General features: G+C 50.1%; 6 protein-coding genes across 6 annotated transcripts; 5 read left to right on the plus strand and 1 right to left on the minus strand.

Annotated features, from left to right (window-relative positions):
- Window positions 1-674: 674 nt before the first annotated feature.
- On the plus strand, window positions 675-2,204 carry FMAN_08917 (uncharacterized protein; the record flags this gene model as incomplete). Its single annotated transcript, XM_041829699.1, has 2 exons — window positions 675-744; window positions 1,675-2,204. 2 exons carry the CDS (start codon window positions 675-677, stop codon window positions 2,202-2,204), a joined length of 600 nt encoding a protein of 199 aa, XP_041680436.1.
- An 861-nt stretch (window positions 2,205-3,065) lies between these two features.
- On the plus strand, window positions 3,066-4,133 carry FMAN_08918 (uncharacterized protein; the record flags this gene model as incomplete). Its single annotated transcript, XM_041829700.1, has 1 exon — window positions 3,066-4,133. The coding sequence occupies one exon, from the start codon at window positions 3,066-3,068 to the stop codon at window positions 4,131-4,133; it is 1,068 nt and encodes a 355-aa protein (XP_041680437.1).
- A 1,255-nt stretch (window positions 4,134-5,388) lies between these two features.
- FMAN_08919 (uncharacterized protein) lies at window positions 5,389-8,186 on the minus strand (the record flags this gene model as incomplete). Its single annotated transcript, XM_041829701.1, has 2 exons — window positions 5,389-7,955; window positions 8,144-8,186. 2 exons carry the CDS (start codon window positions 8,184-8,186, stop codon window positions 5,389-5,391), a joined length of 2,610 nt encoding a protein of 869 aa, XP_041680438.1.
- Window positions 8,187-10,464: 2,278 nt separating this feature from the next.
- FMAN_08920 (uncharacterized protein) lies at window positions 10,465-11,322 on the plus strand (the record flags this gene model as incomplete). Its single annotated transcript, XM_041829702.1, has 1 exon — window positions 10,465-11,322. The coding sequence occupies one exon, from the start codon at window positions 10,465-10,467 to the stop codon at window positions 11,320-11,322; it is 858 nt and encodes a 285-aa protein (XP_041680439.1).
- Window positions 11,323-13,904: 2,582 nt separating this feature from the next.
- On the plus strand, window positions 13,905-16,589 carry FMAN_08921 (uncharacterized protein; the record flags this gene model as incomplete). The annotated part of the gene is made up of 3 exons (XM_041829703.1): window positions 13,905-13,964; window positions 14,015-14,462; window positions 14,515-16,589. 3 exons carry the CDS (start codon window positions 13,905-13,907, stop codon window positions 16,587-16,589), a joined length of 2,583 nt encoding a protein of 860 aa, XP_041680440.1.
- Window positions 16,590-18,073: 1,484 nt separating this feature from the next.
- On the plus strand, window positions 18,074-22,193 carry FMAN_08922 (uncharacterized protein; the record flags this gene model as incomplete). The annotated part of the gene is made up of 3 exons (XM_041829704.1): window positions 18,074-18,093; window positions 18,360-20,928; window positions 20,979-22,193. The coding sequence occupies 3 exons, from the start codon at window positions 18,074-18,076 to the stop codon at window positions 22,191-22,193; spliced, it is 3,804 nt and encodes a 1,267-aa protein (XP_041680441.1).
- Window positions 22,194-22,358: the final 165 nt, after the last annotated feature.

The raw sequence follows: 22,358 nt of genomic DNA on the forward strand, positions 1-22,358 counted from the left end.
TCATCTCCAATATTGTCGAGTAACAAGTCGACCATGAGAGAGCCCAGGAAATAGGCTCTTATCTGATGTGATGGGAATAGTCTCTGGTTGGCTTGCTATACGAAATATGTGAGTGAATTCTCAGCCCTAAGCAACCTTCATCAAAGGCCATCCAGGAATGTGATTATCGAAGCCAATGTGCGAAGACTGTAAGAAGCCACCGTATAAATATCAGATGAGTACACAGTTCGGATGAATGTTCCTGCAGCCAGAAAAAGACCACCACTCGTTTTGCCCCTCTCTAATAAATCTCTGCTTAGACAGATCTTTCCAATAGCTCAAAAACATGCATATAATCTGCAGCTAAGATGCAAGATGCAGGCACACTTTGCACTCTGCATTTCAGCTGGTGAGAGAACGATCGCAAAATGCTCGATCTGGCACTTTCTCGATCGCAACTATGTGACGCATACAAGGCGTGCATGAAAGCCATGAGATAACTGTCTTCTCAACACCATCGCCATTCCTGCGCTTGACGAAACATCAGATTTTAGGAGTCACGACCGATAAAGCAGGGCAGAAACACAGCCAGATCGCCGATCTAAGATCGAGAAAAGGCTATGCATGAGCGATTTGGGTGCTATAAGCCCTTGCGGCAATGAGGCTGGTGGCCTGACACAACACCATTTTAAGACATGCATCGCGCGAACTGTCCAGAGAAGGGGGTCGCAAAGGCTCAGAAGCTGTCACTATCGTGTCATGCAGGTTAGTCCTGATGCTTGAGTAAGGGGTTCGACTCAACGACTGCCTTTCGAAGGATGAAGCTCATGTTTTGACCGGAAAGGTTTTCATGCGGGAGAAAGGGTCCAAGGTGACATTGAGGGAGATGTAGTGTGTAGGTGAGGGAGTTTGGTGAGTGAAGGGAGAAGAACTAGAACTAACAAGGTTACCTATGAGTGCAGATGCAGGAAAGAAAAAAGTGATGTATATCTGTTGGCTCTGCCTGTTGTTGAACAAACTATAGATTTCTACACTATACTTAAATTAAAATTCAACTCCTTCGTTATTCATCTCTGAGTTTTCAAACAAGTTAGTTAGTAGGTATTAGTTAGTGAATCTTATCCTCTCTTTTCTCCGTGGGCTTGGTTCCTGGAGATGGTGGGGACCCTGCGTCAACGATGCAAGATGTGCAAGCTACCTTACCTAGTGCAGGGTACAGCTGCCGATACGACCATCAGGTCAGGGATAAAAAGTTGTTCAGTGCATTATTTCCTACATATCACTTTTCCAGTCATCGGCAGTTGTTCTGATTGGCAAACACTGAGGTAGGGAGATGTCTAGCTCATGATAGTAATATAGTATACATGTAATAGTGGACTAACTAACAGTCGCTTACGTGCCTCCTTTGAGCCAAGCTGAAGTTTACTAGGGACTGCTCAGCTTCCTCTTCCACTTGTGAATTCTTCGCCACTGAATCTTCAGCATCACATCCTCTATCTCCTGGAACAGTCACAGTCTCCAACTACAAACCGCGCGGAGTCGCCGGCCAATGAATCCAGATGCAATAGAGCATTTTTCCTATTCCACAAAAAGACTGCGTTGCTACGGATCAAAGATCCACAATCTCAGCTCAACTAACACTCATCCGATGTTGTTCTGAGCTATCGGAGACAAGTGTCTCACGACTCCACTCAGAGACTGCGCAGTTCTCCCATCTTCTGGATACCCAAGCAGGGAGGATCCCTCAAGACCTCGACACTGAACCCTCGGCTCAGGCCGTGCCTGTGTCAGTCACTTCCGTCGCGACTCGCGTTCTGTCCGCTCCAGGTGGTCCAGGTCTTGCTGGTCTCCATATTGAATGCCTTATTCTGAGTCTCGCATGTCGAGATGCTTCAGTTGAGCACAGCGCTCAGACGCCTCTCATAGTGAGCGTGCCAACAGATACTGCCATCATTTTTCTCGAGATGCCTTTGAAACCAAACAATAACCGCTATACCAAGTATGAGTTACCAGTCTCGGCCACACTGCGGTATTCAATGCGAACAAAGGGCTCAACTGCTGTTCAAAGACGCGGGCCAAACATAGCTCTCAGCATCGGCCTTGTTCGCCGATCGTGGAAAGAGTCTGACATTCCCCAGGGACCAAACCTCACGAGCTCCCGCGTGTCTCGACCTAGTACTAGGGACCCGATTCCTTGGAAACCTGCCGACTCGCTTAAGGGATGAGCACAACGCGTGTTGAATGGACACACTAATTATTCTGGTCCCGAGTAAACAACTCAGAATCAAGGAATTAAGCCCGTTGAAGCCGTCTGGATGCGACTTCACCATACCATTGCTGCTCAGAAGACCTTTGTTGCTTACATGAACGAGTCAAGCATACTGACTGTGCTTTGTGCCTTCGCGCCCAGCTTTCCTTTGTTTATTGTCAATTGGTCTATTTTGGTACCTACCAGCAATTGACTGCTTTTTCCGGCGTCGTCGGGTCTGAATCTCCTATCCGAATCATTATTTCACATTGCTTCTTTACGGAAGATGCACTCTGGTCATCCGCCGACAGGCTACTGCAGAAAAGAAAAGAAAAGAAAAGAGAATCATGCATCTGCAGCAGACCTGTAATAGTTTACAGTACGGATACTGCAAGTCTGAGAGTCCAGAAAAATGACAGCCAAAAAGTGTGACGCAAGGGATCAATCGCGCGTCTGCATACCAAACAAACCCCCGAGGCCCGAGCCCGAACTAGAGCAAGCCCATCTTCCTGTCAAAGCCCTTGGGAAGATGCAAGTGTTCGGAATGCTCCTGGGGCTGTCTGGAAAGAGGGATGGCTCCATGGCTAGAGCTAGACTGAGAAGCCCCTCTACCCAGGAATGCCCCTCCAGGTCAAGGGCGTCTGCTTGATCAACATAGACACATGCAATGCAACGCTCAAAGTGGGTGTACTGGACCCACGCTATGTTTCAACTTCCTTTGACAGCTTCTCTGCTTTCATATCTATTTGTATATCATGCCTTCTGCATCCCTGGCTTATTCATTTCGATATCAATATTGTTGCGAGTTAATTTCATGCTTCAAACTTCACGATCCACCATGGAACCCTCTAGCAGATTGGCCGACCTCAAGCTCGTTTCAAAGTACTATCCCGTCACCAACTACTCGTATCCTCAACAGCCGGAACGCCCAACGCACCATCGAAGTCGCTTCTCTGACGACAGAGCGTCATTGGGGTCTGAGGGATCTTCACCCAGTCTGATCGACGACCGAACAGACTCGGAAGTTTCTCTGGACGACGACTATCAGTATCACGCTCATGCTACAGAGCTTTGGGATAGCTTCTGGCTTCCAAGCAAGAGCAACAACCACGAGGCACACCCAAGAAAGCAGTATCCAGCTTTGATTCCATCTCCGCACCCACAAACCCAACAACAACATATTCAGCAAAAGCCGCAAATCCATCAGATGCCACAACAGAAGCAGCAGCCTGAGCAGCGCCGTCTCAACCCATTGCCTCTCCCCAAGAGTGTTCTGAACCAAGGCCGAAAGCCAAGTGCAACTTACTCCCCCTTCCCAAAGCCTCTCCCACTTCCACCTCGAAACGCACCAATGTCCCCATCTTGGCATTGCTCTAGAGATGTGAGGCAGAAGCCTCAACGTCCCCCTCGTCCCCACGAAGAGGTTTTCATATTCCGCTCCCTCCAGAACTCACCACTCGTTGCACGCTTTGCCATTTCTCAAGACTCACCCCGACCTACTACACCAAAGGACAGACGTCCCACGACATCTCAAGAGATGCGAGCCCCAACATCCACAAAGGTCATTTCACACTCTGAAACCGCCTTACGCCATTCAGCGGGACATGTTTGTGCACCCAAAACCCAGCCACCCGCTTCTGTGATGCGCTCAAAGAAGTCTCTCCCTTGCATGCGTCCTCTTCCGCCAACTCCACAACCGGAGACGGAAGAGAAACCGGAGGCTGAGCCCCACTCAGTCTTTGAATATGATGACTCTGATACTGAGTCTGGCAGCCGCTCATTCTGGTTTCATCGTCGGTCAGGAAGTGACCAACGAAAGACAGGCCAGCGAACTGCACCCTCATCGCCTCGCAAGAGACAAAACGATGTCATAGGGCGTATGCTAGGACGACGCAGTCGAGGCTGATGACCATATCACTTTTCTTTTTCTTCAGGTCGCTTTTGCTTTTTTCTTACGACCACCTTCTTTTCACGTACATGATGATACCAACTACAATGTCTCTACGACCTATGACAACTTCACACTCATTTATGACTCAAGTGGAAACCTCCACTATACGCATCGACGTTGCCAGACGCGACATGACTTTAACGACCTATCTTTTTCTTCCTTCTTTTCTCTCTCTCTCTTTTACGGATGAACGCCGAGAGAACCAGCACGGAGTTCCGGAAACCCCCCAATCTAGGGGTTGGAGAGTGGCACGTGGACCACCACTCGCTATTCATTATTTCCTTTGTTATACTGGTTTTGGTTTTTAGAGCCAGACGCATTCGCCTGAATACCAGATTCAGAGCAGGCGCAAGGAAAAGGTGGCTGGGTATTTGACTGACGAACAAAGGTGCGTGTACAGTCAAAATAACGGGATATGAGTTCTCATGAAAGAACATTCCTGATTTGAGTCCGGAAAGTCCAAATGGGGAAAAGGCTACGGGGAGTCTCTTATCATAGCAATTCTTTTATATAGGATTAAACAACCAACGGCTATTGCCGAATGAAAATAGCTTGACGATGACGTCCACACACTACTTGTTCTCAGACATACGGTCATGTGCTTCGCTTTGGTGTTGTGAATGCCTTCATGTGGTTGGTGATGTCTCACCCAACCACAGACACTCGTTGCCCATGACAATTATCACATACGCATTGGAACCATGTCTTGATACATATAGCAGCTGAAAACCGGCCGTAATGGAGCCTGGAGACCCAGATATTGTCTCCTCTTCTTTCGTATTCATCCGTTCTAAGGTTCCCCAGCCATACACAAGACAAGCAGTCTAAGAGCAACTGAGACATTACTTTTTCTCCAATCTGGGACGAATTCCTCAAGACTCCCCAGCAACATGGCACATTCCAATACTTCCATTCCATTCGCCCCAAGGTATCCTTCTCTTCAACGTACATAAACAAGCCATCCTTTAACGTGTGAACATCAACCCAAGTATTTACCCTTTTCCAAAACGCCCAAACAATGCAGCCATTACATGCGAGTGAAAACCAATCAACGCTTCGAGTACACCAAAACAATCAAAACTACACGCGTCCAATAAGCCAAGTATCGCAACACAATCAAATCTTGACTGGGTTCGTATCATGAGAGCCCGTTCGGTCTCGAACCCCCTTTAGACATTACAGCATCAAGTCGTGCTTGTGAGCACCATTATCAGGTAGATCTATGTGATCTCATTCTTTTTTCGGTAAATCGTTTCATAGGGCGGACGCTGTCGTAGCGCTCGTCCCGGGAACCGCCAAAGTACCACATTGACTGCTCACGGGGATCAGAGCGATCAAGACCCAGGCGGGCCTTGAGGTCAGTGGTGTCCCTGACGGCTAAGAAAGCAGGGTCTGAGAGAGTCTCCCGAGCCGCAGTGAGAGAAATGATCTCAGCAACACTGTCGACAGAATGAGGGATGCGGAGGGCCCGGCGACCGGGCAGCATTAGAGAGAGGCAGCCGAGGTAGAGGAAGAGGAAGGCGAGGAGAACGCCAAAGACGGGCATGTTGGGGAACATCTTGACCTGGCCACGGAAGTTGGTCAGAGCCATGAAGAGACCACCTGCGAGGATGGGGATGAAGATGAAGATTGTGGCCATGAAAGAGATCACAGCAACACGCCAGTGGCCGTTACGGAGAGCTTTCCATGTACACTGGAAGGGGTAGCAAGCAGCGTAATCGGCGAGGATGGACTTGGACGCAATCTCACCAGAAGACTTGGACATATCTGCCCAAGGCTGGTGGGTGCGGAGGGCGTCGTCGAGGCCTTGGAAGAGCAAGAACATGATCATGCCCAGTAGAGAGGGGATAAACGCGTAGAGGAAGTTGGCCGCAGAGAAGGCTCCGCTCCCAGGTCGGGCAGGGACCTGAGGGAAGTATCCCTGGTCCAGTCGAGTCTGAGGCAAGAAGGAGACAATAACAATTGCGAGGATCAAGAGGGTCATGAAGATGACTGAGCCCAGAATCACGGAAGTTCGCAAGGCGATAGGCGTGTATTTGTAGTGGCGAACTTCAGCCTCAAGGTCATCGAGAGAAGACGCAGGCGAGATTTCAGGCTTCTTGAGGACGAGGTCGTAGGTTCTGTAATCAGGGTGACCACCATCACCAACGGAGCCGATGCCGTACCACACGCCACCTTGCTGACCATCCATCTGCCAGTAACCGAGTCGGTCAAGAGCACGCTGGCGAAGTTGGTCCTGCCGTACATCGTTGCTCTGAATAGCCTCCGGGCTGTTGTAGCTACTGGTAGTGTTGCTCTGGCTTAACAGGGGAAGGAGATGTCCCACAGATCGAATATCCCACAAGAGCCCCGTCCATCGGTTGCGCCAGAACATCATCAAAGCGATGGTGGCTGCCAACAACAAGATATAGAGCGCGACAAGTGTCCAAGCAACACCCTGAACTGCAGCCCAAACCCAGCCCTGGTCCTTGAAGATGCATGTGAAGGCTGTGCTCATTAGAGGGATCGTGAAATTAGCGAGCCATGTGCACACACTGAAGCACTGGAATTGCCAGGGTCCTGTGAACGAGGGAATGAGGAATGTCATAGGACGCAATCGTCGGAAGAGGGCGAGATATCGTTCTCGGGGCTCGGCATCAGCCATGGCGGTGAATGGTATAGTTCGTATTGAAGCAGTGACGATGGATTGGGCGTAGATTAGGATGATTCCTGCGAATATTTGAGGCAAGATTCTGAACAAAAAGTATTGACCGCTGTAGATACTTCCAGGATATGGAGTGAAACCACCATGATTTTGCGAGTAGACAGCGCAGAAGATGAGAGCGGCTATCATGAGTAAACACAACAAGGCAAAGATGCACATAAAGACTGGTCGAAGAATGGCAGGCTTGAAGACGAGAGGAGGATGCGCTCGGTCAATGGGGATGGATCGAGGGCGAGCCTTTTCCCTCTGAGCGAACTGGTCAGGCTCAGAGTGATCTGAAGGAGTTGGTGACCGAGGAACGGCTGGTACATCTTGATGAGCAACGGGCTCGCTGTGATGACGAGCATTTGGCGCAGGGTGCACGGAGGTATCGGGCATCTCGTGGCGAGGAGCTTGCGTCTCGATCGGTTCTGGTAAACGATCTTCAACGTAAGCGGGCTCCGGTTGTGTCAATTGAGGGTATCCCCTCGCCATGTCCTCATCGGCGTACCGTCTTGGTTGTGGGTAGTCCTCCTCGTAGTCATTGGAAGATCCGGAGGGGAAATGCGCAGCAGAAGGACCGCCGTGATTTCTCGTCAGAGCCTCAAGAGCGTATTGAATATATGGTGTATCGTCAACGCCGGGAGTGACCTTGCCAGCGGCTATTGTCAGCTCGTCTTTGATACTCGCCATGCGAGCTGCGTTCTCGGCGGCAAACATGGCCAATTGAGCCTCGTCGAAACGAACAGACCCAGGTGTAGGAGCTGTAGGTGCAGCTGGAGGAGCAACGGGTGGTGCAGTGTGATGCGTCTGCGTTGGTGGTGTAGGCGCCGCAAACCCTCCAGGAAGATCCGAACCGAATAATCGTTCAGGTCCGTAGATCTCAGCTGTCGAGGCTGTGACCTTTGATGGTGGTAGAGAAGGAGGCGACGGGGCAAAGAATAGAGCACCAGGCGGTGATGCTGAAGGATTGGCAGAGTTTCGTCCTACACGCTGTCTAAGATCATAATATGGGTGAAGAATTGGCTGAGATGATTGATCGTCGTCGTCAATTGACTGTTGACCAGGAGTCTGTCTCTTTGGAGGACCTTGACCTGTGATGGTAGGCTCGTCAGCGACACCGACAGACGAAGCCAGTTAAGTGCCAAGTGTGTGTGTATGGGTGGTGTTGGTGTAGATGTATGCATGCAAGGTATGTAAGTGTAGTGTAGTGTAGTGTAGTGCAGTGCAATGTAATGTGTGTATGTGTATCTGTAAAAGAGGGTGTGATATTGTCACGTACGAGGTGCTTCCACAAAGTCGAAGTTGAGGTTTTGGAAGTTCATTCTTGTTCTGGTTCTTTTTCTGGGAGAGATCAAGAGCAACAGACTGAGAGAGGGTGTAAAACCTTGGAATGCAGACCGACTTGTTCCCACTCCACACACTCACATACAACACACAAGCTCGTTTTGACCAATTGGTATCACAAAACAAGATGCGAGAAGAAGGACAGCAAGTGCATGCTGCAAGCTAAGAGAGAAGAATGAGATATGGTTGGACTATGAGGACTCTTTGCGCGAGGTTGGGTTCCTTGGAGAGGCTGGTAATACTAGACGATGCCATTCCCAGCCTCTTTTTGCCCCGCCAAACAAGGATTGGGTGTCTGAGACAGGGATCGAGGGAGGGGGTGAGACTTACCAGAAGAAAAGGAAGAAAGTCAAGTCGGATACACACGCAGACTTGAAAAAGACTTGATTTGAGAATTATCTGTGCTTTTGTACTCGAAGAGAGTGAGGGAGATTATGTTGGGTTGGGCACACAAGAATTGGCACTCGTGTTCTCACCTCAGGCGATAATGCAGCCGAACTGCTGTGTTGTCACAGCGCTTTTCGTTGGACAACACACTGAACAAGGTGTGGCTAAGCCTATAGAGGTATAGCTCACACGGCCCGTCGGGAACTTGCTACATAGGTAGTACTGGTATGACGGTGTGAGATGGTCCAGTCCATGTGAAGTCCACAGATATGAATGCTGTCAACGGCCGTGAACACGAGCTATTCTCAATGTGTTCCAATTGACTTGGCCCATTGAACATCCACACTTAATTGTCTGAAAGAACCGATCAGCTGTGGTGACATGATGTTTGTGCCGCCTATCACCATGGACAGGGGTCTGAGACATGACCAACCACCTCAAAAGTTATCTGGAACAACCAGGCTTGACATCTACGGATATCCTAGCTTCTACTAGAATTTTGAACACCTGCCTCTCCATCCTTAAACTCAGATCAATCGTTTCAGGTGTACTGTGTTCCTGATTTGGTCTCATCTAGCTCTATCTCGTGGGTGAGATCCTTTAATTAGAGCTTCGAGATGCGTGTAACACAAACAATGCTCAACCTTAGTTACCTATGCTGGGTAATTTGAGATACTCCGTACAGGAAGTATTAGAGACCTTAAATGCATGAATAGGACAACTCAAAGTGATTAAACATAAGTGTCACTGATGTTCAAACGCTTCCATGACACAAAAGCAAGCTGAGCTCTTGGCTTACACAGCTGAAGCTCAATCCACTTATTAAACCACTTCAGGGGCATGGACCGCATTTCCTGCCTCCTCATGCAAGGCACATGCAACATTGACAGCCAGGATTAATCAACGGACTGGGATCGCATCTGTTTTCTCTTTTTTCTTTTCTCCTTCATCCTTGATATGTCATTCTCGCCATCTGAGAGGCTGGTATCGAAAGGGTTGAGTCTTAGATGTTTGTGCGCTGCGTCATGGTGACCAAGCCAACAAGGGAGAAGCACCCTGGATATCTACCCTTACCACGCCTGTTAGGGAGCTGGACCAGATTCTTGGAACGATCGCCAATTGGCGACTGAGTTACAAAAATGTCTGCTTGCTATGATGCCGAAGGGATGAATGCTGGATTTCGTAAAACGAATTAGTGGTGGTTGGCCAAAGGGAGAATCAGCAACCAAGGATTTGGACCAATCAGCTCTCAGTCTAATATCTTCCAGTCTTTTGTTCTGGGCTGTCTAATAAGAAAAAGGTCGCATATCGTATTCCTGGTTCGAGGCTGAATTGGTTCTTACACGAACCTAGTCGAACTGTACTCGATTGCCCCTCCAATTGAGCTTCCAACAAATGCCAGCTTCATCATTGGAGGGTGAGCCCAAAGCTCACCGCGATTCGATTGGCGAAGACGATACACGCCAAGTCACGTGATATTAGTAGTGTCTGTGTAAGCCTGAGCTAATCACCAAATTCTTTCTATTTACCCCACATTATTGCGTAGCAGCGAACCAAATCGCTGAGCAATCATTACAAAGTCAATTACACAGCAAAGCATACTTAGCTATATCTTGTCAGCGTATTTCAATCATCATCAATCGAATCTATTTTCATGCAGGCACTTTCTCGTGATTTCGGTGATTTCGTCTATATATGTTTCGCGTCAGTCCCTTGATTGCGATTTTCGTCGCTGCAATTTCCATCCTCATCATCATCTATCCAAGCAACTACATCACTCACATTCAGCAACTTACAACAAACATTTTCACAAACAAAACCACAACAATTACTTCAACTACCCAAAATCAAATGAACGCTGCAAAGAATATGTCAAAGTCTCTCCGTCACGCAAAGATCACTCCTCATCGCTCCAGCAGCCGAGGTCATAGTGATCATGGCTGGTTGAACACTTACCATAGTTTTTCCTTTGCCGACTGGTATGACCCAAGGTTCAGTCACTTTGGCTCTCTTCGCGTTCTCAATGAGGACCGAGTAAAGGCCAACTCGGGTTTTCCTACTCACCCTCACCGGGACTTTGAGATCTTCAGCTACATCCTGTCAGGAGAGCTCACACACCGAGACTCGATGCTCACCAAGGGCAAGGAGGGAGGACAGTCTGACAAGTTCTACCGCATGCACCGTGGAGATGTCCAGTTCACCACTGGTGGAACTGGCATTGCCCACTCGGAATTCAACGAACACAAGTCAGACACTGTCCACTTTCTTCAGATCTGGGCCATCCCCTGGAAGCGTGGTCTTACCCCCCGATACCACACCCGTCACTTCAGCGATGAGTCCAAGAGACAAGACTTTGTCAAGATCCTGAGCCCTCTCAAGGGTGGCGAGGAAGCTACAGTCCAGCAGGAGAAGGACGCTGAGCCTGTCATCCCCGATACCATCCCCATCCACGCCGACTTTGTCATGGCCGCCGGTATCATCGAGCCAAGCAAGAAGTTTGAGTGGACCGTCGGTGGAGGCGCTACTGAGCAAACAAAGAGAAAGGTCTATGTGCATGTGCCAATGACCAAGGGAGGAAAGGCCAAGATCCGTCTGGACGGCCGGGAGGATTCCGAGATTCAAGAGGGTGATGGTGCCTTCATCGATGGTGTCAATGCCGGTGATAGGCTTGCGGTTGAGAGCATTGGTGAGGCCGAGGCCGAGGTTGTCGTTCTTGATACTGCTTAAGTACAGTCTGACAACGCTGCCTAAGCCAGGGAAGCTATCTGAACAGGAAAGATGGTAGCATTACGACCAATAGAAGTCTCTAGATGTATTTAGCGTGAATCAGTAAAATTGATTTCTTACCATGTTTAAAAACCCCCGTTCTATATTGAAGTTGTCCTTCCAAAGTCTCCAACGAGTTATAAGTTTCGAAGAGGATTTTCGCTGTTGGCAAACTACGTACTAAAATCATCCTTACCACCTCGTGATAAAGCAGTGGGGATCGGATCAAATCCGTCTTATGCCCTGTTGAGTGGTAGGTTAATCCATTTGTCCAACAAAGCACCGAGAGTGACATTTGTTGGCCCATGCATTTATGGACCATCGTCGGACATTTCGAAGAGGATCGTCGACTAACAGATGACTCGACATCGAGAGAAGAGCATGAAGTCAAAAGACAATAAAGAGGTGAGTTCAGTTTAACCGGCTAGATGTGTTCTGGCAGAGAGTCGAGTGCCACGCTGTTTAACACCCTGAGGTCAGAAAGAAAGCAATCATAAAATCGAATGGTGATTGGTAAAAGTAGGCCTCCAGACGGTGCAAGGGACGGCCTTGGCAGCTGGAGATTCTATGCCGACTGCCAAGCAACACGCGGTAATTTGGTGAGGGATGGCCCAGTGAGAAAGCTGTGTAATATGAATGGGAGCGAAATTATACTGGCAATTGGTGGGCTTTGGTAAATCACCATCTCTCAGGGGGCATTGCATCAATTATAAGCAATATCAATAAACACCACGAACGTGCTTTTTCTGACAATAGGCCAAGTTGAAAAGCCTGGAATATTGGAAAGTATTGGACTAGCTGACAAGATGGTTAGCGTGTGGTTGAAAGACGAGACTATGGGTTCTAGGCTCATCAAAAAGAAAGAGAAGAGAAAGCCACACTCAGAGTTAAGCTTACGACGCTTCGGAAGATTACTCGACTCCTTTCCACAGCCGTTGAGTCAGCCACTCTCCTCAACAACGGTTTTATCTGGCTGTAAATCTGATGATACACAGTGACAGCATTTGATGTCACTGACAGATGAATGCCACTCGGAAGAAAGCGAAAAATGTCGATCAAAGGCAGGGACTGAACCCCAGATCGGCAATCTCCCAACGTGGTACTCCGTAGGTAGGTGTCAAGCCTGAACCCTTTCTCATCGTCATCAGGGGTTCAAACCTTCAAACTTCACGCTTCACCACTGCCAAGTCTCTAGGGCGCAAGCCGTCACTTCTGTGATTGAACGACCTCACTGGCCAAAACCTCCGGAGGCATCAGGGGTTTGCTCGAAGTGGAAAACAGGAGCGGTGACGAGGTGAGTAGCTGCGCTAAAAGTTTAGCCCTACAGAGCCAACACAACACGCTATTGGTCGATTTAGATGCAGGAACCACTAGCTCTATCGCTTAGTCTTCCACGACTCCACGTGTAACAGGGGTAGAGACCAACGTCGAGTGACAGCCCCTCTCAGTTTCTTTCCATCACACATGAATATTTTGCAGGAAAAGTCAGTTGTAATGACTCGAGTATCTTCACCTAGAGACAGAGACAAAGTGACACTTGTGATGATCTTCTTGTCGCCAGAGCCTATCCCTGCCAACTCACTTCCATGGACACTGTACTAGGCCACTCGGCCGAATTATCAACTGCGTAGGTAATCGGACCAACGACACTCTAAACATGCTTACTCGGAGATAATCGAACCGAGTCAATTCCCTATCCCCATCCACACTACCCCTAAGACTTACAACTTCGCCGTAGTGACCAGACAGACACTGGTACTGGCGCCGTCTCCAAACGGACATCAACCATCTCCATCTATCAGCCTCAGATGGGAATCATTGGCCTGCCAAGATCCAATTTCCATAATTCCCCTCTGAACCGCTTCCCATATCAACCATAGTGTGATACAATGACACCATAAACGCAGCTTAGCGGCTGAATGTACCTTATCACCGTCCCCATTCTCACCTTGGCGCATCGGCTACGCGGCTCAGACGCCCATTTTCGATAGTCCCTCAGCCGCCCAAGTCCACTTTCGATCAACGCCTAGCCTGTTCCTGAAATCGATAGCCTCCTTCAGGTGTCCGAACTGCAAGAATTCACAGAAAGAGCAAGACCCTTCCTCTGCTGTTCCAAGGCGGAGATTACTTTGCACGATGTGGCCGATTTCGCCGTACTCCATCGACAACCCCGGGGTCTATGTCTAAATGGCCCCCCTCTAGCAACAAGACTCCTTGCTATGTCCTAGATAGGCAACCGCCGGTTCAAATGGCTGGAAAACCAACAGCTGAGATGGCTTTGGCCGTTATGAGATGCGTCTAGGGCAGAAATTTCCCGAGTGTTTGTTCCCTCCATAATAGAGGGCTTTCCCTCTCTTCCCCGGTGTTCCTCTCTGTCTTTCCCATCAACTCTGTTGACAGTGAATTCAAGACGGCTCGGTCCTCGGCCTCATTGCAAACTTTGGTTTGCGTCCTTTCTTTGATAATCGTATCATAACACATTCTTTAACGGCCTCGGCCACATTACAGTCTTTTACAGCCTTTCAGTCACCCATCTCGTAATAATGTCTTCTATCTCTTTTCCGGGTGGCTCTGGTCTCTCCCTGGGGCTCAATGGATACTGGGTTTGTTTAACTCACAGTCTTGGAAATAACCAACTGACCAACTTCTGTAGGGTCAACTTGGATCCGATTCACTCAAGTCCTACTGTGATTCCGCTCCAGAGTACGTTACTCTGTCTTTTGTGAACCAGGCTCCCGAACATACAGAGTCAGGCTATCCTGGTACCAACTTTGCTGGACACTGTGCGGCTGGTGTCTACAGTAACAAAAACGGCGTTGCCTCATCACTCCTCAGTGAATGCTACACTATCAAGGAGGGCATTCCATACTGCCAGGAGCGCGGAGTCAAGGTTCTTCTGAGCATTGGTGGAGTCTACAACGAAGCTGGAAGCAACTACAAGGTGACCACCGATGACAAGGGCGTTGATTTCGCAGACTTCCTGTATAAGGCATTCGGTCCTTACGATCAGAGCTGGGATGGCCCTCGTCCTTTCGACAGTGACGATGGCACAACCCGTCCTGCTGTCGATGGTTTCGACTTTGATATCGAGCATGACCTCCGTACGTGATGACCAACATATTGAAGAACGGAGCACCAGCTAACAACCACAAGCCAACGGCCCTTATATCGCCATGATCAACGAGCTCCGCCGATTGAACAGCGATGTCATCATTACCGGCGCACCCCAGTGCCCTACCAGCAACCAATACTTCTACATGAAAGACATGATCAACCAGGCCAAGTTCGACGCCCTCTTCATTCAGTTCTACAACAACCCCGGCTGTGATGATATCCCCGACCCTTCTGTTTCATGGGATAGATTCAATTACGATGACTGGGAGGGCATTGTTGAAAACAGTGCATGTAGTCAGAACGCCAAGCTCTATGTTGGTCTGCCTGCTAGCGAGGCTGCTGCTCCAGGCGGAGGCTATCTCGAGCCGGAAGCCATGAAGGATCTCGTCTGTGCTCTCAAGGACAAGACTCACTTCGCTGGCATCTCTCTCTGGGACTTGACTCGTGGTGCTGGCAACGAGATTGACGGCAAGAACTATAATGAGCATGTCATGGATGCCCTGAAGTATGGCTGTGACCCTGTTCCTGTTACAACCACCACTGCCTTGACCACTACCTCTGAGGCTTCCTCTACTGCAGAACTTACTACAACAGCTGACACAACTACTGCCGACGTTTCTACTACTGCCGGTGTAACAACCACATCCGGTGCCTCTTCATCTGATGTTTCTTACACTGATGTTTCTTCAACCGGCGCTTCTTCCACGGAAACTGCCACAACTAGTGGGTTGACGACTGCTGATACTACCACAGCCTCTGGTGTTTCTTCCACTGAAGACTCTACAGCCAGCTCTGATACCTCCGCAGCTACTGATGTCACATCAACACTGGCCACCTCTGCTCCATCTGATGCTTCCTCAGCAACCGAGACAACTGATGGCTCTGCCACAAATGTTTCTGGTTCTGTCACCGACACTACCGCTTCTGAATCATCTGTCACAGCCACTGATTCTTCCGCTGACACCACTGAGACATCCGCAACTGGCAGTGTCTTGAGTACCGGTACTGCATCTGCCACAGTCGATGTCACAGCCACTAGTGACTCGTCTGCTATCACTCAGGATGCCGCGACCGCGACCTCGACCACTGATGCCGTTCTCGAGAGTAACACAATCACCGGAACTGCCAAGACAACGGACTCTGCCCAGGAAACCGAGTCTGCCACTGCTGAGACTACTTTCAGCACCTTCAAAGGCTGGAATGCCACCTATGGTGCTCCTTCTTATACTCAGAAGTATGGCAACCCTACGACCCTTATCCCCTCTGGCACTGCAACTATTACTAAGGGATCACCTGTTTACACTAAGTACCCCGACAACACCTATGCTGTCAGCATGACCACCAGCACTGTCTGCACGACCCGAGTCCACACTGCTGTGGATGGTTACGTGGTCACCGAGACCATCCCTCTGTACACCACTGTCTGCCCCGTTACTGGTAAGGCCAAGCCTACCAACTACGCTGTGCCCTCTCAGTACGAGACTAAGACTGTCTACACCACAAGGATCCAAACCGGCACCAAGTGTCCTCCTGAAGTCGCAGACTGCCCCTATGGATCTGTTACTACAGAGACTATCCCCGTCTACACTACGGTCTGCCCGGTGACAGAGAAGAGCAAGCATGCCCCCACTGATGTCCCTTACAATCATGGGATCAAGACTCTCTACACAAGCCGGGTCAACACCGTCAGCCAATGTGCTCCCGGTACTCCTGACTGTGTCATCGGCGCCATCACCACGGAGATCGCTTCGTGGACCACAGCTACTATGCCTGCGCAGCAAACTCAGCCCATCAAGATCTACAAGCCTGTGTCTGAGATACCCAAGATTGCCACTAAGGAGGCTCATTACAACGGCACAGTCTACACCAGTGTTGCTGTCCCTCCTGTTACGCTCAAGACAGCTGCTAAGCCCGGGGTTTTCGAGCAGGCTAAGCCCACGCATCAGCAGTCCTCCGGTGCTGCCGCACCTACCGGTGGCTACACATCGGTACCGGTGTCGGCTCCAACCTATGCTCCGGCTCCGATCACTCCCGCTACTGCCGGAGCCTCTTCTCTCGCCGTTGGTTTGACCTTGATGGCCGGTATGGTGCTCTTCCAAGCGCTTGCGCTGTAGAGAGAGACACACTCCTTAGACTCTCGTTGATCGCTCCTCTTTCTTCTCTTGTCACCAAGGTCAAGATTCCTTTGATTATACCTTCTTAATGTAGAGGTCAATGGCCTTTACAGTTTCATGCCATCCTATTTATGCTTATGTGTATAGAATGAATACATATATATGTTACGGTTAGAACTCTATGATATTTGATGCAAGGAGTCCTTCTATGTAGATTATTTCATGACCTGAAACGTCACACATGGCTCATACTCTGTACCTGATGAACTGTTCCCAAGCACCATACTGCAACGTTGTTTGCTGATTAATCGAATCTGCTCAGTAGTATAGCCTATATGCCTTTTGGTGACACTTGTTATCTGATGGGCGCTTGAGTGTCGAAATAGGGATTTCTTAATGCAGAATGATACGTCAGCGGCTGCCGCTATATCTCAATCTGTGCTGGATCGTTGGGTGTGCCTCATGGCTGCGTCAAACACGTTCAAGGCATGGTAAGTATAAACAACAAAGAACTGTTCAATTTGGCGCGCCTCTGGTTATTGATTGGAAGGCTTCTGAGTTCTCAATGTTAATCATTTCAAGTTACCTTGGCGACGTCAAACTCAAAAGCTGGCCTGTTAGTTAGCGGTTTATTATTCCTGGTCGCGGGCTGATTGACCTTGGAGGCTCGAGCCTCCTCGGAGCTAACAAATGAACCCGGTTGTTGTCACGGTAAAGCTTGATTGATTGATTGGCTCGAGGGGAAGACGTCATTGGACGGGAGGGATATGAGGAGAAGCTTCTATTAGAGGACCTCATACAGAGTGACAGTCTGATGAGTGAGGTGAGGTGAGGTTGCAACGGTCTGAAATCTCCGAACGGTGACGAATGCTCAGCTGTGCCAGGTTAAGCGATGTATGGCATCCAATGTTACATTGGTGATTACAGGGACCTCAGATTCAACTTATCAGGTTGTTTTGGTAGAATCTGAAAGTTGTCATGATAGTGGCAGTGCCCCCTAGACTACTAATCTATCGCCTGTCCCAGCAGCTTTCCCCACCTGGCGTGAAGCTCCAAAATGGCCCCTCCATGACCGGTTACAGCGCTGTTGCTAAGGTACCTACCTATCTCTGGGCAGTACCTCTGTACAGTAGCGACCTAACATTGCGTTTTTGGCTGATCAGCTCTGTCCCGTCGTGACGAATTCATCCCATCAACCGCATCATCTAAATCCGGTCGCTTTTGTTTTCCTGGCAACCTGGCGACCAAGGTTTCTTTTCCCTTTTCCCCCTCACCAACATCAACACCAAAGCTCAGCATTCACAACTGCTTGGCATTGACCAGCAACACCCCTGTACATGATACCTACCTTACGTGACTGCAGCGCACTTCCTTGTTGTCAATCCAGTGTCTGGCCCCTATTTTCTCTTGTTCCCCGCCTCGGCTCGATATACATACAGTAACTTTGGGAGGGGAGCTCGATCCATTGGTAGACGTTGGTCAACATGTCTGACGCCGGTGACGGGTGAGTTTCCAAGTGATAGTGATAATTACCGTTGCTGCTGGGCTTTTGCAGCACCAAGAGAGCTGCTGCATTGTCAGATTGGCTCGCAATTACCGCTGCATATGCACGCACATCAGATGCAGTAGATGCAATGGAGTCGCAACTGGGCCACATCACACATGCTTCGCTCTCGTACTTAAACTTAGCTTCCCCTCTACTGCTTGACCAACCCCCCAGCATCAAAAGTCGTTCCACCTACTGACCGCTGTTTATCTTTTTATCTTCAGCACCCACAAGCGGTCCAAATCCGCCGCCGCCCTCTCTCTTTTGCGGCGCAACAACACTCGCGACGAAGAGTCCGGTTCCGAAGACGGGAGGCTTCGGAGAACTCCCTCATCCTCAAACCCAATCAACCCCATGGCGCACCAGCAGACCCCGCGAGGCCACGGGGCCAAGCAGTCCGTCTCCTCGGCTGGCCTCTCGCCTACAGCTTCTCAATCAAAGTCCCAGCAATTCCTCTCATCGCCCTCTGCCGAGAAAAGCACTGCAAGCCTCGAGCAGTCCGTTCGAAAGTTCAGGTTCGTCGAGGCCCTCCGAAGCGGCGACACCTCATCCATTTCCCGTGCCATTCGCGAGACAGCTGAGAATGCCCCGCGAGCGAGCATCTCATCAGTAGGCGCTTCTGCCACAAGCGCCCTCGACGATACCACAATCCTTCACCTAGCGATTCAGTGTGCCGAATTCCCTGTCATTGAATACGTTTTGTCCGAGGGACAGGGATCGATCGATGTGAATGCCCGCGACAAGGATGGCAACACCCCGCTTCACCTGGCTGCTATCCAGGGCCGCACCACAGTCGTGAAGCTTCTTCTCGAGCAAAAGGATATCAACGATGCTATTGCCAACGCCCAAGGCAAACTGCCACTCGACGTCGCACGAAACCCCGAAATCTTCCAGCTGCTGCAGCTCTCACGATCGCTTTTCGCCGAGGCCAAGGTCAAGCAAGTCCAAGAACTGATTGCGCGGGGCAACTATGGCGCACTTGCTGGTGTTCTCGAGGAGCACCGAGTCAAGACCGTTCTCGACATCAACAGCCCCGAATTCGCATCCGAACCATTTACAGTCCAGACTGGAGGCACTTTGCTTCACGAAGCTGCAAGAAAGAAAAACACCAACCTCATCCAGGTTCTGCTTCTGCATGGTGCCGACCCCTTCCGCCGTGATCGAAAGGGCAAGCTGCCTCAGTCCGTCACAAACGACGATGCTACAAAGGCCATCCTCAAAAAGTCTCCAGCAGCTGTGGCTGCCCAGCGTGGAATCCAGGAGAAAGCTGTGCTGGGGCAGGCCGCTTCCCAGGGCACGGCAGGTTCTGCATCCGGTGATCCTCTAGCCGGCCGAGAGGCTCGCGAGATGAAGGGCTATCTCAAGAAATGGACTAACTACAGGAAGGGCTACCAACTGCGATGGTTCGTGCTTGAGGATGGCGTTCTCAGCTACTACAAGCACCAAGACGATGCAGGCTCCGCATGCCGAGGTGCCATAAATATGCGTATTGCGAAACTCCACATGAGTCCTGATGAAAAGACGAAGTTCGAAATTCACGGCAAATCCTCTGTCAAATATACCCTTAAAGCGAACCATGAGGTTGAGGCCAAGCGATGGTTCTGGGCTCTCAATAACTCGATCCAGTGGTCCAAGGATCAGGCCAAGGAGGAAGAGAAGCGGGCAGCTCGAGGTGCGGAGCTTTTGAGGCAGGCTAAAGCCGACCCAAGTACGCTTTCTCTCCAGGACTCTCACAGCGAGAACACCAGCGTCACAGATCTACGCAGGAATAGCTCTCAACTTCCAAGCAGGTCTCTGTCCAAGATATCGTCTGTTGATCAGAGACCAAATCATGCTAGCCCTGGTACAACTGGCAGCTTTGAGGAGGATGAATTCGTTGATGTTGAGACTGATGCAGGCACCTCGCGGGCACCCAGGAATGGAGCGCCAACACATAACGATATGGATGACGACGACGATTATGGCGACGATATGAGCATTCATGAAGAACCCACAGCTACTAAGGATGCACTCAACATTACTGCTCAATCGGCTAAGCTCCAGCTCGAAACAATGTCCCACGTTCACCAAGCCCTTCTCAACGAGCTGAACCAGAACCCGAACACACCTCTCTCTGACAACAGCGTGACGCAGGCTCTCGGAACATACGATGCCGCCATTCGAAGTCTATCAACTCTGGTGGCCGACTTACTGCGCATTTCCAAAGACCGTGACGCCTACTGGCAATACCGCCTTGACCGTGAGGCTAATATGAGACGTATGTGGGAGGAAAGCATGGCGCAAGTGGCCCGTGAGCAAGAGGTTCTGGAGGCTCGCGTTGGAGAGGCAGAGAAGAGACGCAAGGCCACGAAGAGGGCGCTAAGAGAGGTGATCGAAAGCGGGATACCCGTCGGCGTAGAAGAGGCCATGCCCCGTGTTGAGGACACAATTGCAGAGAAGGAATTGAGCGACGACAGAGAGAAGGAAGACGAAGAAGGAAAGTTCGAAGATGCTGCCACCAAACTGTCACCAGTGCCGCCTAAATCGCCTACGATGAAGAGCGTTCGAAGGAAACCCACAATCATCGTGGACTTGTCCGAGAGTGAATCCGAAGAAGAGGACGAATTCTTCGACGCTGTGGATGCTGGCCAGGTTGAGGTATCTGAGCTCCCCGCGGAGGAGGTCAAGCCTAAGTCTCAGGATATTGTCGTCTCTGGTGGTCTAGACATCAGCTCCTCTTTCAAGGGCTACGAGAATGGCATTCGGACGAGGCTCAAGATGGACGCCGATGACCGTCCTAAGATTTCTCTCTGGGTACGTTTACTACATATACGTGACATATGAACAATACTGATATGGAGTAGGGTATTCTGAAGTCGATGATTGGCAAGGATATGACCAAGATGACTCTGCCTGTTTCTTTCAACGAGCCAACTTCACTCCTCTACCGTGCTGGAGAGGATATGGAGTATGCTGATTTGCTTGACTTGGCTGCAGACCGGGCCGACTCGATCGAACGACTTATCTACGTGGCTGCCTTTGCTGCTAGTGAGTACGCTTCTACTATCGGACGTGTGGCCAAGCCTTTCAACCCCCTGTTGGGAGAGACCTTTGAGTATGTGCGGCCCGACAAGAACTACCGCTTTTTCATCGAGCAAGTCAGCCATCACCCTCCAGTCGGCGCTGCGTACGCAGAGTCACCCAAGTGGTCTTATTGGGGTGAATCAGCTGTGAAGTCGAAGTTTTATGGCAAATCCTTCGACATCAACCCGCTGGGTACATGGTTCCTCAAGCTTCGACCCACCGCTGGAGGAAAGGAGGAGCTTTACACATGGAAGAAGGTTACCTCGTCTGTCATTGGTATCATCACTGGAAACCCAACCGTCGACAACTATGGCGTAATGGAGATTAAGAACTGGACAACGGGCGAGGTGGCTCACGTTGAGTTCAAACCACGTGGTTGGAAGGCATCGAGCGCATATCAAGTATCTGGAAAGGTTACCGATGCAACTGGAAAGGTCCGCGTCAGTCTTGGTGGTCGCTGGAACTCCAAGCTGTACGCTCGCCTGACCCCAGGCTACGAAGCAGCCGTTGATGAGCCTAAGGAGAGTGGCGGTGACATGGCCCAAGGTGGTCTTACAGACCCCAACCGTGCGTATCTCATCTGGAAGGCGAATGAGCGACCAACTGGCATTCCTTTCAACTTGACGCCATTCGTCTTGACTTTCAACCATATCGATGACAAGCTGCGACCATGGCTTCCACCTACTGACTCTCGCCTTCGACCTGATCAGCGGGCTATGGAGGATGGAGAGTACGATTTTGCTGCCGACGAGAAGAATCGTCTGGAGAATGCTCAACGAGCGCGCCGGCGTCTCCGAGAAGAGCGAGGCGATGAGTTTGTGCCCGCGTGGTTCCGAAAGGCACGCTGTGAGATCACAGGAGAGGAATATTGGCAATTCACTGGCAAGTACTGGGAGCGACGCGAGAAGGCCGGTCCAAACGGTGATCCCCAAGTTGCGTGGGAGGGGTTGGAACCCATTTATGAAGACCATGTGGATGAGGATACGATTCGGTGATATAATTGGTGATCGTTGAAATCGTTGAAATCGTTAATTATACAAAACAGAGAGGGGTGTGAGAGATGTGAGAAATGCAGCTATTGCGATGGTATGGGGGAGATGTTTAGGTATAGTTGGTAGAGTTCTGGAAGTGTATACAGAGTAGTACAGGTTGCAGACGCA

This window comes from Fusarium mangiferae (assembly GCF_900044065.1).
Source record: "Fusarium mangiferae strain MRC7560 genome assembly, contig: FMAN_scaffold004, whole genome shotgun sequence".
Lineage (NCBI taxonomy): Eukaryota > Fungi > Ascomycota > Sordariomycetes > Hypocreales > Nectriaceae > Fusarium > Fusarium mangiferae.